The sequence below is a fragment of the Rutilus rutilus genome, assembly GCF_951802725.1.
Source record: "Rutilus rutilus genome assembly, chromosome: 21".
Taxonomy (NCBI): Eukaryota; Metazoa; Chordata; class Actinopteri; order Cypriniformes; family Leuciscidae; genus Rutilus; species Rutilus rutilus.
The window spans coordinates 32,196,080-32,211,851 of NC_140226.1; the positions used below are offsets into that span (position 1 = coordinate 32,196,080).

The 15,772-nt window shown below is 38.2% G+C and overlaps 1 protein-coding gene across 2 annotated transcripts; it reads left to right on the top strand.

The window, feature by feature from the left end:
* Window positions 1-615: 615 nt before the first annotated feature.
* On the top strand, window positions 616-14,888 carry mocs1 (molybdenum cofactor synthesis 1). 2 transcript variants are annotated; one of them, XM_084393577.1, is made up of 11 exons: window positions 616-944; window positions 2,655-2,784; window positions 4,187-4,354; window positions 4,979-5,143; window positions 6,964-7,025; window positions 7,443-7,554; window positions 8,608-8,720; window positions 10,746-10,856; window positions 10,967-11,087; window positions 11,833-11,893; window positions 12,786-14,888. In XM_084393577.1, the coding sequence occupies exons 1-10, from the start codon at window positions 741-743 to the stop codon at window positions 11,886-11,888; spliced, it is 1,242 nt and encodes a 413-aa protein (XP_084249703.1). In that variant the 5' UTR covers window positions 616-740; the 3' UTR covers window positions 11,889-11,893; window positions 12,786-14,888. The 2 variants fall into 2 exon arrangements, with proteins under 2 accessions (XP_084249703.1, XP_084249702.1); XM_084393576.1 differs by having other exon boundaries at window positions 11,833-11,880.
* Window positions 14,889-15,772: the final 884 nt, after the last annotated feature.

Genomic DNA, 15,772 nt, shown 5'->3' on the forward strand with positions numbered 1-15,772 from the left:
GAACTCTTCATATATATATATATATATATATATATATATATAATTGAATATGTCAGGCTTTATAGGTTTAAGAAAGTTTCTAAACAGGAGAAAATCTGTTCATCAGCTATCAACAAGTAAGTTAAGTTTGTTATTTTTCTTTTTGCTTTGTTGCTAATTTTGATCCACTATAGGTGCTATAATACACTTTTGGTTTGGCTTTTGTTGTCACTTGCTTTACTTTACTTAGTAAATAAAATCTCAGTCCTTTCCAAACTATTACAGTGATTTTCAGTTCAAACTAGGCTTGGTTTTCTCTTGGGCGTTTATGCAGCTGCATGTGATCAACATCGTGTTGAACTGCGTCATGTGAGCTCAAAGTCCAAAGCACTATGAAATTATTAACAGCACTTTATGACAGATGCTTACCAGAATGTCATCCATGATGACACACAGTTGTTGAGCATGACGTGCAGAACAAGACAAACAACACTACAATTTCTGGTGGCTTTTAATACGTGTGTAACATTCACTCGACTTCTTACTCGAGTCGAAATCCCTTCTCCATTTTCGCTGTTTGTAGTTCACAATCGAGAAACTACATTGCCCAGAGTTCCGGTATATTTTCCTCGACGTTGATTGGTTGCGCACCGACACGCCCCCTCATAGTTGTTCCAGGCGAACTGCATGTCAAGTTTAACGCAGCCACAAGACGAGCGGACAATGTGCCAGCTTCAGCACAGACTGACATTTGAGCGTTTATGATGGCGTTAAACTGCAGCACATTGAGTCGTCTTATCTCTGGAGCTCAGACCGCGGCTGAGGCCTGCGCACAGCGGGCCGTTCAACAGACATGTGGGAGATACAGAGTGTGTCGAAGGTATTCCAGTGTCACTCCTGAAGAGAACACACTGGAGCAAGTGTGTGTGTCAGACTCTGCCGGTGCATCTGACACAAATGCACAGGTAAGATATAATCTTAAAAATGCATGTTTTAAAACTTAACGTGATATTTCTCGTCACATATGATTATCTGATATACTTGGGTTTGGGATTGTAACTCTTGCATTAGGCTAACATCCCAAATTCTGACTTGCTAATGTTTGTTAATGTCATTTGTTCCGTTTGTTGGTTTTGTTGATGTGTGATTGCTGTTACTATGTATATACTATACGAGTTGTTTACTTTCTGTTAGCGTAATATAAAGTATTTTAATATGTATAAAGTAGCCCCAAAAATATTTTGAAACATAAGCCACATTTAAAAATGTATGATTGTCAAAACCATAATACATAAAAAAAAAAAAAATATATATATATTATTATGGCTATCTGACATGCACAAGGTCTCGTTTATGCTTCATTCAAGAATGGGTGCTGAACATAATGGTTTGAAAGTGTGACAAATTATAAATGCTTCTTTCTTTAAAACAGTTGGGTCATAAGACCATCACTAAAGTATCAAAGCAGACATATATCAGTCATGGATGTCACGTGATATATAACGTGAAATACCGTTATGCATTCTCTCTTGCCATCAAAGAGTTTACACAAACTGGCCAATGGCCTACAAAATGAAGAAAATTAAGTCTAAAGATCATATTTGTACAATATAACTTGTTTTTCAAAAAATTATAACAGAAATACTCCCTTAATATGGACTTTGCAAAAGCTTGCAAAAAAACAAAAAAAAAACAACTAAATAGCTGATTAGTCATTTTAAATTCCTTCCCATTTATGAAGGAAATCTGCAGAAGACAGTCGTTAAAGTGTTATATATTTGTGCAAATCATTTCACGCCCGACTGCTTCACGAACAGGGGTCAGTTTAGTTCTGGATTTGCACAAAAGTGTTTCTGAAAGATTTTTAGATTAACATGATGGTACATGCTAGTGAGTTGAATCAACTACATACATTTATCCACTAACCATTCAGAAACGTCCAGTTGCGTTCTAAAATTTCCCGAGTCTCTCCATCAGTGTCTGACACCAGTTCACACATGTAAGGCTGAACACCTACTGACAAATTCTTACATTTTGGCTGCACAGGCTCCGCCCTCTTCTGGAAAGGGGGCGTGGAGCCTCAGCTAATTTGCATTTAAAGATACGCACAGAAAAAAACGGCATGTTTTTGCTCACACCCAAATAGGGGCAATTGCTATAATTAATGATCTGTGGGGTATTTTGATCTATTCAGGCAGGGTTTTCAGGGCTGTTCAGTAGCAAAAGCACTTAGCACATAAAAGCACATTATACAATACCTCTTTCACTAGATCTCAAATCATCTTTTTGGCGTTTATATAAAGTTGGATATATAAGTATACCCAACTTTATCTGCATACAATCATAACTCGCTTAAGGCCGGCAATATATACTGTATAGCATATCTCAACTGCTTGATTGCTTGTACGTTCGCAAAATGTACAAATATTATCGCCCAACTCTATTATAGCCTAGTTGTTAAATGCAACTATAAGGCATGAAGATATTATAAATATTAATATCATGACTTTTTTTTTGTAAAGCTGCTTTGAAACATGTATTTCATGCCTGCCACACTTAATTATTTACCTGATCAGTTGTGTGTTCTCCATGTACTGCACTGTGTTATGTAAGTGTGGATTAAAAACTCTTTTGTTCTGCTGATCTGATCATGTTCTGGTTGTTGTTTCCGGCAGGTCCGAGAGCTTGGTGGTCATCGGCGACTTCTGAAGGACGTCCTGCCTTTCTCAGCATTTCTTACGGACTCTTTTGGACGGAGGCATAATTACCTTCGCATTTCCCTCACTGAGAAATGTAACCTCCGCTGTAAGTCTCTCAAACACTGCATGCTTTGTAGAAAGACATCGGCTTCATGAATATGCAAATTAGCCCCACCTCCATTCAATATATAGGCTACATCATATAGCCTACATCATTCACCCGCTCCTGTCCCTTCTTAAAGGTGTTGTTTCTGTGGAAACGCCTCGGGCCGCACATTGACAGGATTGGTTACATGTTTGTGATGTCAAGTCAATTTCTATAACGCTTTATACAATACAGATTGTTTCAAAGGAGCTTTACTGGGATAAACAGAAAAATAATGATTCAATGATGCAAACAGAGTTCAATTCTGCTGTAAAGCAGCTCTAAAAAGACAATAGTGTCATTGTTCAGTTTTAGTAGAAAGTAGAAAATACTCAGCAATGGTGCTGACTGGTGAATTTGCACAAGGTTTGTCTTAAAGAATATTAAAAACACCACATAGACATATAAACAACATTAAAAAATAGGGGACTCCCATTACATTTTTTTACATTTTTTTTACATATTTTTCTAAACAAGAAATGTAAGAGATATAACCATTTCAAAAAAATTGTTACACCTTTTGCATTCTGGTCTGTTTTGACCCGAAAGTGAACTTTGGCTTTGAAATCATGCTGATTTTTATTTTATTAAATTTTTTCACTCAGACACATTTTTTCCTTCCCATTGGTGTTGTGTTTTGTTTATAAATATGTTTGCACAAAGCAAACACCCACACAATAATTTTGAAATTAAAATAGAATGACAAAAACGTCTTAAAACAGATTAATGTCTTAATCTGTTTGTAGAGCAACATTTCATAGTCTTAATTTGATAAAGAAAAGGAAAAAATGAAAAAGTCCACATTTCACTTTTCCTCCTATTGATGAACCACTGCAGCATGAAAAGGAGAGTCAAGCTGTTTATCATCTTCATTTTTTTCATAAAAGTTTATGCAAGTTAAGTGAATCTACTTTGTTTAACAGCATTTCCGAGTAATATTGATGTTGTTTTGTTAGAAAATAATATGTAGGTATCATAAATTTAGACTGTTTTGACCAGTCATGAGTTAAGTTAATTAAATTAAATCCATTGAAGTTAATGGAGTTCACACTGGTAATTCTTATATTACAGTTCTTATGAATTTAATCTAATGATATATTCAGATACAATTTCTAATACATATTAATAAAAAAAAATGTATGTGAATTTAAGTGATCAAATGTAATGTTAATGAAACTTAATAAAGAACTTCTGCCTGAGTCCCGTCGGATTGATTTCCATCAGCGGTTGAGGTGAAGATGTTGACAATTCCCATGATTCCACGCTCCTTCACGGCATCATCAAGCCAATAATAATCTTTGTTGTGAATATGTGACCTCTAATGGTGAAACGTACAATAATGATTAGGTTCTGTATTCTTCAGGTCAGTACTGTATGCCACAAGAAGGAGTGAAACTCAGCCCTCGCTCTCAGCTCCTAACAACAGAGGAGTTACTGACGCTAGCCAGACTCTTCGTGCGACAGGGGGTGAACAAGATCCGGCTGACTGGAGGAGAACCTCTCATTCGCCCAGACGTCCTGCATATCATAGGTACGTTTTACACCTTCTGTTTGCTTTGTTAATGCTTGTTAACTTTGAATCATAACACAGTAATGAAATAGACATCTCGGACATGTTGGAAATCGAAATGACAATCAGTTGGTGCTTTTAATGTACAGTGGATATTTTAACTGTTGTTAAAATGTTTAGGTTGAAATATAAATGTAAAAAAATTAATTAGAATTTAAATGAATTAGTCATCTTTTTGTAGCCATTTTGATGCGAGTCATGTATTGATGCCAGAGGAAATGGCACTACAGAGATGGCGCTTTTAGTGTCTGTGTATTGACGCAAAAACCCTAGAAAATTTAATTTAACATATTTAAAAATATATTATTTTGTCTTTAATAAAATATGTGTATGGAATATTCCATAGTGTATATGGAAAATTAGCTTGTATCTGCTAATTCTATTAATCAGTGTTTAAATAAAATAAAAAAGAAGAAACCGCATCTTCCAGATTTCGTTTCTGGATTAAAAAAGGAAAAAGGAATGGACGCAAAAGTACACAGACCATGTACTGCATGTTTCATGCTTATTGGCTAATATTCTAGAAATCAAGCGTGACAAAATGGTGGAGAATGAGGACCTTTTCTCTTTTTTTCTTTCTGAAAGCGGAATTGAGGAAGTTGGAGGGCCTGAAGACCATTGCAGTCACCACAAACGGCATGAATTTGAGCCGGCTGTTGCCCGGTTTGAAGAAAGCTGGAGTGGATCTATTCAACATCAGCCTGGACACCCTGATCCCGGCCAAATTTGAGTTCATCGCTAGACGAAAAGGTGCTGTTGATCAGTCACTGAAATATAAGAAATATAACACCTATATCCAAACACAGAGTTTGTGTTCCTCCAGGACGGATGTAGATAGGTGCAGATAGACAGCATGAGGTGTCCTGGATGAAGGAAGGAGAATGTCTTGCAGCTCAAAGGTAGAAGGAGAACATGGAGAGCAGTTTAGCTCCATTGTTTAGGGCCCTATGCTTTCCTATGCTAAATGGAATCCAGACATAAAAACGGGATTTACTGGATAACGCGGAATTTCATGGAATTTGTAAAATTTTGGATGAATAAATAAAAAGTGGGTCAGTACACTTACATCAAATCGTGATATAGACTAGTGTCTGTGAATATTAAACTGCAAAAAGACTATTTAAATATGAATCATGCATGTTCTGCGTGTCTCTGAGTGAATGAATGGTTTCATTTAACACACACACACACACACACACACACACACACACACACACACTGAAGCTCGCGTGACGCTTGCAGTGTTTTCAGCCTGTTCGCCTCTCTTTTAATGAGGACATGAGTGCATGAACTTCAGCTCCAGAGTCTCTTCATTAGCATTTTACCATTTCATTTGAGAAAAACTATCGTCATATCATGGCAACCTTGTCTTCAAGGCAACCCGTCAAAATAAAATAAAATAACTTGAAATTGCTACAGAAATATATTGCTGTTGTACTGTAGAATTTAGCTATGTCTCAATGTAATAATATTACTAACACTAATAATAATAATAATAATAATAATTATTATTATTATTAAAACCTTTTTTTGTGCAGCACTTTGTTTGACAATTTTTATTTTTAAATGTCATATGATTAAAAGATAAATTAAATTAATGTTTTATGCCTTAATTTGATTGCCAGGAAAATTTAAATGCACAACACAGAATAAAAAATAAAAATAAAAAAACTTTCAGAGAAATGAAATTTTATTCTTAAATGGACAAATTGTTGTTTTTATTAATTAGACATGCTTTTTGATTGTATTTAAACCATTAAAATGGAATCCAGAAAACTTAAAAACAGAAAACACAGTATTTAGGTTTTTAGGGCCCTAAACATGTAATTTTATGTTAAACCTTTAATAAATTGTTGTTAAGTTGTATACGTGATTCATGATTTCAATTAATTAGACATGCTTTTTGATTATTAAAACTTAATTTAACCACTAAAATGTCCAAAAAACTAAATAAAACGGATTCCAAATAAAATTAAACGGAAAAAGCGGACCCTGGGAAAAAATAAAATCGATTTCATAGGGCCCTAATTGTTGATCTCAAACATAGAAAATTATTAACAACAGGATTATGAAGATGTACAGTCAGTGTAAGAGTGTAAAAGCTCCATGTTCTCATTTCAGAACCAAAACAAATTGCAGAAAAAACTATGTACAAAAAAACCCAGTGTACAGTGTAACTTCCATCAGTGGGATTTCTTTCATAACTCTAACCCAATTTAAGTCTTGTTACATTGTGTCAAAACGTTTGTCTTAGCTAAATTAACATGTTCTAATTAGAAGCTGTCCAGTGAAACATTTTGTCAGACTTTGAAGGGTATTTTAATCATTCATTAATAAACTTGTAATGCCAAGTATTTATGTTGTACAACAATAGCAGTATTGTGACAACTAACTGACACAACCATTTCAGAGACTATTGGACTGCATGTTTTTACTAGAAAATAGATTGAAATATATACGGCTATGGAATTTAGCTGAAGCTGTGAAAGTCACACATTGGCAACCATTATTTTAAATGGTCTTGTCTACAATACTTTCTAATTGATGCTCAATATTGGTGCCACCTGCAGGGTTTCATAAAGTGAGGGAAGGCATTGAAGAGGCTATTGAAATGGGCTACAATCCAGTCAAGGTAATGTACCTTTCTCAAAACATAGGATTTAGACTTTTGATGTATGAAATTATTAATGTCTAAGGTTACAGCTTCAAAAAGGTGCAAAAGTTCTAGAAAACAGTGTTAAATACTGTTATTGTTAAAAGTAACCAAATGCTGGAGCCCCGTAAACTCACTTCAGGGCATTTATTACTACCTTTCTAGCAACACACAAAAAAGTTTGTTGTTAATATTCATTTTCTTAAAGTTCACCCAAAAATTCTGTCATCATTTACTCACCCTCAAGTTGTTTCAAACCTGTATGAATTTCTTTCTTCTGCTGAACACAAAAGAAGATATTGTGAAGAAAATGGGTAACCAAACAGTTGATGGATCTCATTAACTTCTATAGTATGGAAAACATACTACTATATAACTATATAACTCTGTTCTCAGGTGAACTGTGTGGTCATGAGAGGTCTGAATGAAGACGAGTTGATTGACTTTGTGTCACTGACAGAGAGGAAACCATTGGATGTGAGATTCATTGAGTACATGCCGTTTGATGGTAAGATTATGCTAAAGTCAAAGAGAGAAGTCTTCATTGTGCACTTGTTACAGGTTGTAGGATAATTGGCACGGTTGTAAAGGTTGCCGTTTCTGCCCCAGTTCTCTAATCGTATTAGTAGTGCAGAGTATTATCTTTCCAGGTCAGTGAGACTTTGTTTTCCTCAGGATTTATTTTCATAACACATGTAACACAGTCCACATTCTGGTGATGTTTTAGGCCAAGAATCATTTAAGTCATATTCACCACTAAATTAGTTTAACAGTGTGCAGAAACAAGTTTCAACTGGATTCTGGTTCTTGCCCTGGAGGTTCAATACTACAGCAATCACTCCAATAGCAAACTGACTAGATACTGTGATCAAGGTTCAGAAAGCTTGAGATAAGCACTGGAGAAAATTAATTAACAAACTATGACATTTTAGATTCATTTTCTTTCTTGTTTTGAAGTTGCAGTTGTAGTGAAACACTCCAAGTTTGAGTTAAATATTAATATCTTTCTTCACACTTTGCCTTTTAAATACAGGGTCGTTCCATGTCAAATCAACCAACATTTTGGAAGCTACCCCCGGCTCATATTTTTGGTTTTATTTCTGAAGAAAAACAAACATAAGTAGTGACAAAAGTCAAAATATTAAATGTCATGGATGTATATTTATGGAGTAATCCACTATTTTGTAGAGGGGGGGTCAAATTACAATTTTCATCTGCGATTTGGAGCCTTTGGGGGAAAAACACAAGAAGTCCCTAACTGTCACCGTTGGCATATAATGCAACAAAGATTGCTAAAGTAAACAGATTTTGCTAATAGACCTACCAATCTCTGTGTAGAAAGAAAATAATAATGCTGCCATCTTTCTAAAGTAATTTTTACCCCAACGTAATTTGGCTCCAGGTGAAAATCTCTGTCTTTCACCAGAAAAGAAATGATCAAAATGTTAATGAACATGATCTGCCATTTAATCCATGTTTTGAGAAACCATTTTTACATAGAAAAATGTAAAGCAGTTGAATGTTGTTTAAGCGTCTTTACACACATTGACTGTCTCTGTAGGTAACAGATGGAACTTCAAGATGATGGTGAGCTTTCAGGAGATGCTGGACTGTATAAAGCAAAAATGGCCCAATCTGGAACCTGTGCCTGGAGAGGAAACCGACACAGCCAAGGTCAGCCCGGCTCCAGACTGATAAATAAATCACTGGTCATGAGTCATTCTCAATGTTAAATTCTCATTGGAGCATTGTTTTGGCTCATTGCTGAGGTTATTTCCAGTTACTGTGCAGTTATTATCCATTGGTCTGTAAATGTTTTGTAACTTTCTCATGAAAATTCTATAATCCAAGATGGCCGCCACCATATGACGTCATAATATGCTAATTAGATGGGAAAATGTAAACCCTACATAAACTTTGGGTCATCCTTAATATTTCTCTAATTTACAGAAAGTCTATATCTTTTATCACTTTTAAGATATAGCCTTTTGAAATTAAGATGTCAAAATCGAACGTTTTAGGAAAAAACCTCTGGCTCCTAAAGGGTTAATAGGCCAAAAAACTTTTAGCAAAACATTCCTTTTGCAATTGCTGTAGATTTTTCCCTAAACCTAACTACGTCCTATAATATTTATACCCTAACGTGTCTACACATCAACGTCGGCCGAGTCTAACCCTATACCCTAGCGCGTCTATACATCGACGTCGGCTGAGTCTAACCCTATACCCTAACGTGTCTACACATCGACGTCGGCCAAGTCTAATCCTATACTCTAGCGCGTCTACACATCGACATCGGCTGAGTCTAATCCTATACTCTACCGCGTCTACACATCGACGTCGGCTGAGTCTAACCCTATACTCTAGCGCGTCTACACATCGACATCGGCTGAGTCTAATCCTATACTCTAGCGCATCTACACATCGACGTCGGCCGAGTCTAACCCTATACCCTAGCGCGTCTACACATCGACGTCGGCTGAGTCTAATCCTATACTCTAGCGCGTCTACACATCGACGTCGGCTGAGTCTAACCCTATACCCTAGCGCGTCTACACATCGACGTCGGCTGAGTCTAACCTCTAACCCTAGCGCGTCTACACATCGACGTCGGCTGAGTCTAACCCTATACCCTAGCGTGTCTACACATCGACATCGGCTGAGTCTAACCCTATACCCTAGCGCGTCTACACATCGGCTGAGTCTAACCCTATACCCTAGCGCGTCTACACATCGACGTCGGCTGAGTCTAACCCTATACCCTAGCGCGTCTACACATCGACGTCGGCTGAGTCTAACCCTATACCCTAGCGCGTCTACACATCGACGTCGGCTGAGTCTAACCCTATACCCTAGCGCGTCTACACATCAACGTCGGCTGAGTCTAACCCTATACCCTAGCGCGTCTACACATCGACATCGGCTGAGTCTAACCCTATACCCTAGCGCGTCTACACATCGACGTCGGCTGAGTCTAACCTCTAACCCTAGCGCGTCTACACATCGACGTCGGCTGAGTCTAACCCTATACCCTAGCGCGTCTACACATCGACGGCGGCTGAGTCTAATCCTATCTATACTCTAACGCGTCTACACATCAACGGCGGCTGGGTGCTAATCCTATACTCTAGCGCGTCTACACATCTAATTGCTTTAATCCTTGCTGGAGGAAGTCTCTGAGGAAGTTCTCAGAGAATCTCCCCCAAGAAGATGCAAGGCTGGAGGATCTCAGACAAATTCCATTGAGAATCCCACCAGCTAACACGAATACAACAGTTTTTATAGAATAGGGAGGTATGGCAAAAAGATATGAATTTGATTGGTTCTTCATTTGCAAACCCTTCTGTTACTAGGTAAAGCAAACTTTGTTTTAATGATTACTTCATTGTTAATCACAAGGTTCTAGTCATTTGTCTAGTTTCATTTCCCATATTTGTTATTTTTACACTCACACAACCAAAGAAAAAATGGGTATGGCAACACAACATACAACATTCAAAAACACAGGACCGAACGTTTTAGTACATTGTGTTTCAAAGTGTTATCATGTTAGGCCTAAAAAGAGAAATAAGGTTAGATGTTAGAAACATGGTTAGTTTAATATAGTTTACTATTTTATCTATTAAAAAATCCTATAAGAATCATGAAGTATCAGCGGATAAGCCCTCATGTGTGTGTTTCTGTATTGTGCGTTCACAGGCGTTTAGAGTACCAGGATTTCAAGGCCAGATGGGCTTCATTACTTCCATGTCAGACCATTTCTGTGGTTCCTGTAACCGCCTGCGCATCACGGCCGATGGCAACCTGAAGGTACGCGTTGTGTTTGATGTTCCTTACACACCTTTATGCTTCTCACCCAGCTGTCTACTCTGTGTTTTATATATATATATATATATGTGTGTGTGTTGGCATGCTATTAGGTTTGCTTGTTTGGGAATTCAGAGGTGTCTTTGAGGGATATTCTGCGCTCCGGAGCACCTGAAGAGGAACTACTGCACATCATAGGGGCAGCAGTCGGGAGGAAGAAGAAACAGCATGCAGGTAAAGACACACACACACACACACACACACACACACACACACACACACACACACACACACACACACACACACACACACACACACACAAACACACACAGACTGTGTCTGAAATCACCCCCTATACCCCTAAATAGGGCACTATTTGAGGGAAGAACCAGTTGTAGTGGTGTCTAAAACCATAGTGGACGTTATCGAGCTCACTCATTCAATCCCACAATGCACCGCAATAACGAGTGTGCAACCAATGCATGCTCAACGGCTAGAGAATACCCATCATGCACTGTGAGAGTCGTGGGCTGAATGAATTCTCGCATCTGACCAGAAGATGGCGTCGCAGCTCAATCATCCATCCATTTTCCAAACCACTGGTCTAATGTAGGTACAGAGTAATCATACAGGTATAAATTCATTTTTAAATTGATTATTAATTAAAGTTTATACATGCTAGTTCAAGATGCATATTTTTATTACTACTGGAGCTGCCAGTTTGCTAATTCTTTTGCAAAGATTTATTAAACGGCAAAGCCCAAGCTATGCAGAAGCAGCAGCACTTCCGGCTCACTAAGTGTCCGAATTCACTCCCTAGTTTTCATTCACTCCTTCAAGTGGACTATATAAGTGAACTAATGTAGAGAATAGGTATAAGGGGTGATTTTGTACACCGCCACACACTCTTATGTCATGTCTACGAACGTCATCATGTACTTTTTTAAAATTGAATATAACTTTTTCTTTTTTTCTTCAGGGATGTTGAATATATCTCAGATGAAGAACAGGCCGATGATCCTCATTGGTGGGTGACAGCTGTACGTAAATACACTTCCCACATCACTCGCTCTGCTTCTCTGTTTTCACTCACAGGGTTAAGGGTTTGTTTTAAGGGTTAAGTTTGTCAAAGCAGAAAAAATTGTTTGCATGACAGTCAAATTAACAAAACAGTATTATTATTATTTTTTGCATGTAGTATGTGATAAACAAAAGTGTGATTTGAATGCATTTACATTTGAACTCAGCACAAGCAACCTGTCTATATTTTTGTTTTCCATAAAAATATGTATTTTTTGATGAACTAGGGGTGTGCCATATTGACAAATAATAATGATTTCTGTGTAGCCGTGAATTATGCTGATTCACTGAGATTGACATCAGGCTTGTGTTGAGGTTTTGCTGCATTTGCACAGTTCTGCCCAGCAGAGGTCACCAGCGTGTGGCGTTTCGAACGCTTCAAAACAGTGAATCATTTTGCGACGCAATTGTCTCAGTTCCTCCCATCACTATGTACAGCTGTAGCTTTGTTAGCAACTATTGTAGTTGGCAAAATGGAGCAAAAATTAGACTGCTACTTGTTTCAATTGAGAATCCTCACACATTTAAGCTAAGCTCACGCCACAGTCTCCTGGCTCACACATTATCCCTGACACCAATATTTAAACTATTCATAAAAGATGAATCCCTATCTGCACAAAGCTAGTGACATACTCAATGATTCCAGCTTCCACATCATTAAAACAACAATTACGACATTATCGTAGATGATTTATATCGCACAAGACGCACACCCCTACCAACAACCAACGTTTATTGTTAATTAGCCACCCGTTTCCTCAGGTAAACATGTATCCATTACCCAGATTTCCACAGTGGAGGATTGACGTTCAGAAGTTCAGTATTGTTGAATGTGTGTGTCCTTGTTCACAGGTGGAGATCACAGCTGGCCTCTTCCTCTCATCCACAGCATTGATCCAGCAGCCTCTTCTTTACCACACTACACTCAACACTTCACTAGTCATGTCCATCAGGACGACACAAGCACTTTTGTTGATGATGCACAAGGCTTGACTCATTTTCATAGAAAGGATAATCCCATGATGAGCATTAATACTCTTAGACACATGCGCGCAGCCTCATTGGCACTTTGCAGTGACGTGATGACCGAATCTCATCGTCGGGTGAATCCCGGAGCCTCAAAACCCCCTCCTACACACGTGTTTCCCAGGAGGTCTCGCCCAACACAGCGACAGTCCAGAACATTGGCTCCTGTCCCCCTTCTCAGCGCACTACTGTCGACGGACAGATTTAGAGATTCATCCCTGCAGTTTGCACGCCACTGCCACAAAAAAACAGGGTTCGATTTGAAAATGCCACATACAGACGCACAATCGTCCAGCTTTGATGGAACCTCTGATCGGTTGACCCACACTGATGCCCAGGGTAAAGCCTCCATGGTTAATGTGGGCAGTAAGGCGGTGACTTGTCGCACAGCCACAGCTTGTGGTAAAGTCATCCTGGGTCCAAAAGCTTTTCATCTGGTGTGCGTCAACCAGCTCGCCAAGGGCGATGCCCTAGCGGTAGCACAGCTAGCGGGCATCATGGGTGCCAAGCAGACCTCATCCCTCATTCCCCTCTGTCACCCGCTTCCTCTGGACCACGTTTCCGTTACCATTGAGCCGCTGGAAGAAGCACATGCCGTCATCGTGAAGGCGACCTGCCAAGCCACGGGCCGCACAGGAGTGGAGATGGAGGCTCTGAGCGCCGTCACCGTCGCCTCGCTAACTCTCTACGACATGTGCAAGTCAGTCAGCCGGGACATTATCATCACTGACATCAAGTTACTCAGCAAGACGGGTGGGCAGAGAGGAGATTTCCATCGCTGAGCCGACTCCTAAAGAACGCACATCTTACCTTAGTTCTTCTCTCTAGAGCGACATCAGTTTTTCTCCAGCAGAATGTGCCTTCAGATGCCTCTAGCTGATCTTCAGCTAATGAAATGTGATTGACTCGAGCAAGAATCATTTACTTAACACAAAGAATACTATATTTTGGTCTAGATTTATTTTGATAATGACAATGAGCAGTAATTTCTATGAGGATACCTATTTTGCTCTGAAAAGGTTGTGCCTACCTGAGCAAAAAATTGAGCAAAACTGTGGTCTGGTTATTCATTTGATTTCACCTTTAAAATAAGATGTTTTGAAAAATGAGTTTTTTGTTTGTTTTCTCATATAATGAAAGTCAATAGGGTTTAGTGTTGTTTAAAAAAGAACAAAAAGTGCATTCAGGTTTGGAACATCACAAGGGTTGAGTAAATGATGAAACTGTCCCTTTAAACCAAAATACATATGACTGGAAAATGTACAAACCTGGAGTTATCATTTTAGCTCTTCCTGTTCCATCGACCTGAAGTCAGTGGGCTCGGGGTTAAATGCCTGAAATAAGGTCTTAAAGTCGGCATGAAACCGATGATGCACTAGTAGTATTCTCTTTTCTATCGTGACGTATATCCAAGATTGTAGGGCAGGACTTGATGTTGTTCATCAAGAATTGATTGGATTGTTGTGGTTTAGTTCATGAACCAAGCAGAGAATTTCTTTCTTTTTTTTAACAAGTGAAGCGGGTGTACCGGACGGGCCGCCAGCGTTCGTCAGAATTATAATTTTCTGATCAAATTGCAAAAATTTACAATGTAGAATTTGCTCCATATTTTTTTCAACTGCAATAAAAAAAAAAAAATGAATGACAGATCCACCTGACGTGTTTGGTCAATTGTAATGGATACATACAATTATTTAACTTCTTATTAAAGTCATGCATATAAACTGACTTGCTATAGGACTTCGTAATGTTGGCCCGGACACTGCAGTTTGTTCAGAAGAGGGCATTGTTACACCGTGAGAAACTACTTCTTCATCTGTGAGAACTGCCATCACTGAATGAAAGGAAGACTGTTTGCCTGGGATATTATAAGTGATTTAAGAGCCAGCTGTACAGGAGTGTAACTCAAATAAAATATAAAAAAAATTGTGCAGATGTCAGTGAAACAAGTTTATTTTAACTCTACAAAATGTCACATGGAAAGGGGGTCAGGAGGGTTTTGAGGGTCGAACCATAATATATAAATCAGGGATGGGCAACTTCTGACGTCTTGAAGAGTTCACCTCCAGTTCTACTGAAACACTCCTGAACAAGCCAACCAAGCTCTGCACGATCACTAGAAAGCCACAGACTGGATTGGGTTGGATCTGAACTCGACTGGACGTTCAGGACTGAAGTTGCCCATTCCTGGCTTGCCATTCTCATACAAACTATCTGACAAATATCAATCACTATATAGTTATATTTATACCACTTCTGTCATAATGTTGTGTATACATACAAAATATAGCAAACTAAATAAATAGAGCTTCAATTTACAGGAAAAAAAAAAATTCAGACTTTAATTTGACCTTTTCTTCTTTCTTATGATGGTGTACAAAAGATTTGAGAACTATACATCTATTGTGTCAAATCAGCCTTTAAAAGTGTGCATTTGGCACCGATACAACCTCAAAATCAGGGGTGGAGCGTTTCATGTCACAGATAATAATAATAATAATACACCGGTATTATCAAAGAAACACACCTATGCACAACTCGAGCCAATAGGGAAAACATCAAGTGCATTATTGGACCAAGCAGAAGTGTGAGGCAAAACATTCTCTTTCAAAAATATCTAGATATAAAAGTGAGTGATACATTTAGGCAGTTTTTCTTGCTGTACTCACAGATGCAGTTTGATTACAATGACTGTCTTATTATTACTTCGTTATAACATGTATAGAAGATAAACAATCAATTTTCTTTCCCCTTCATATCACGGCCCATATCATATCTATCAATATTCAATCCAACAAAAGGTTTAGTGTTGT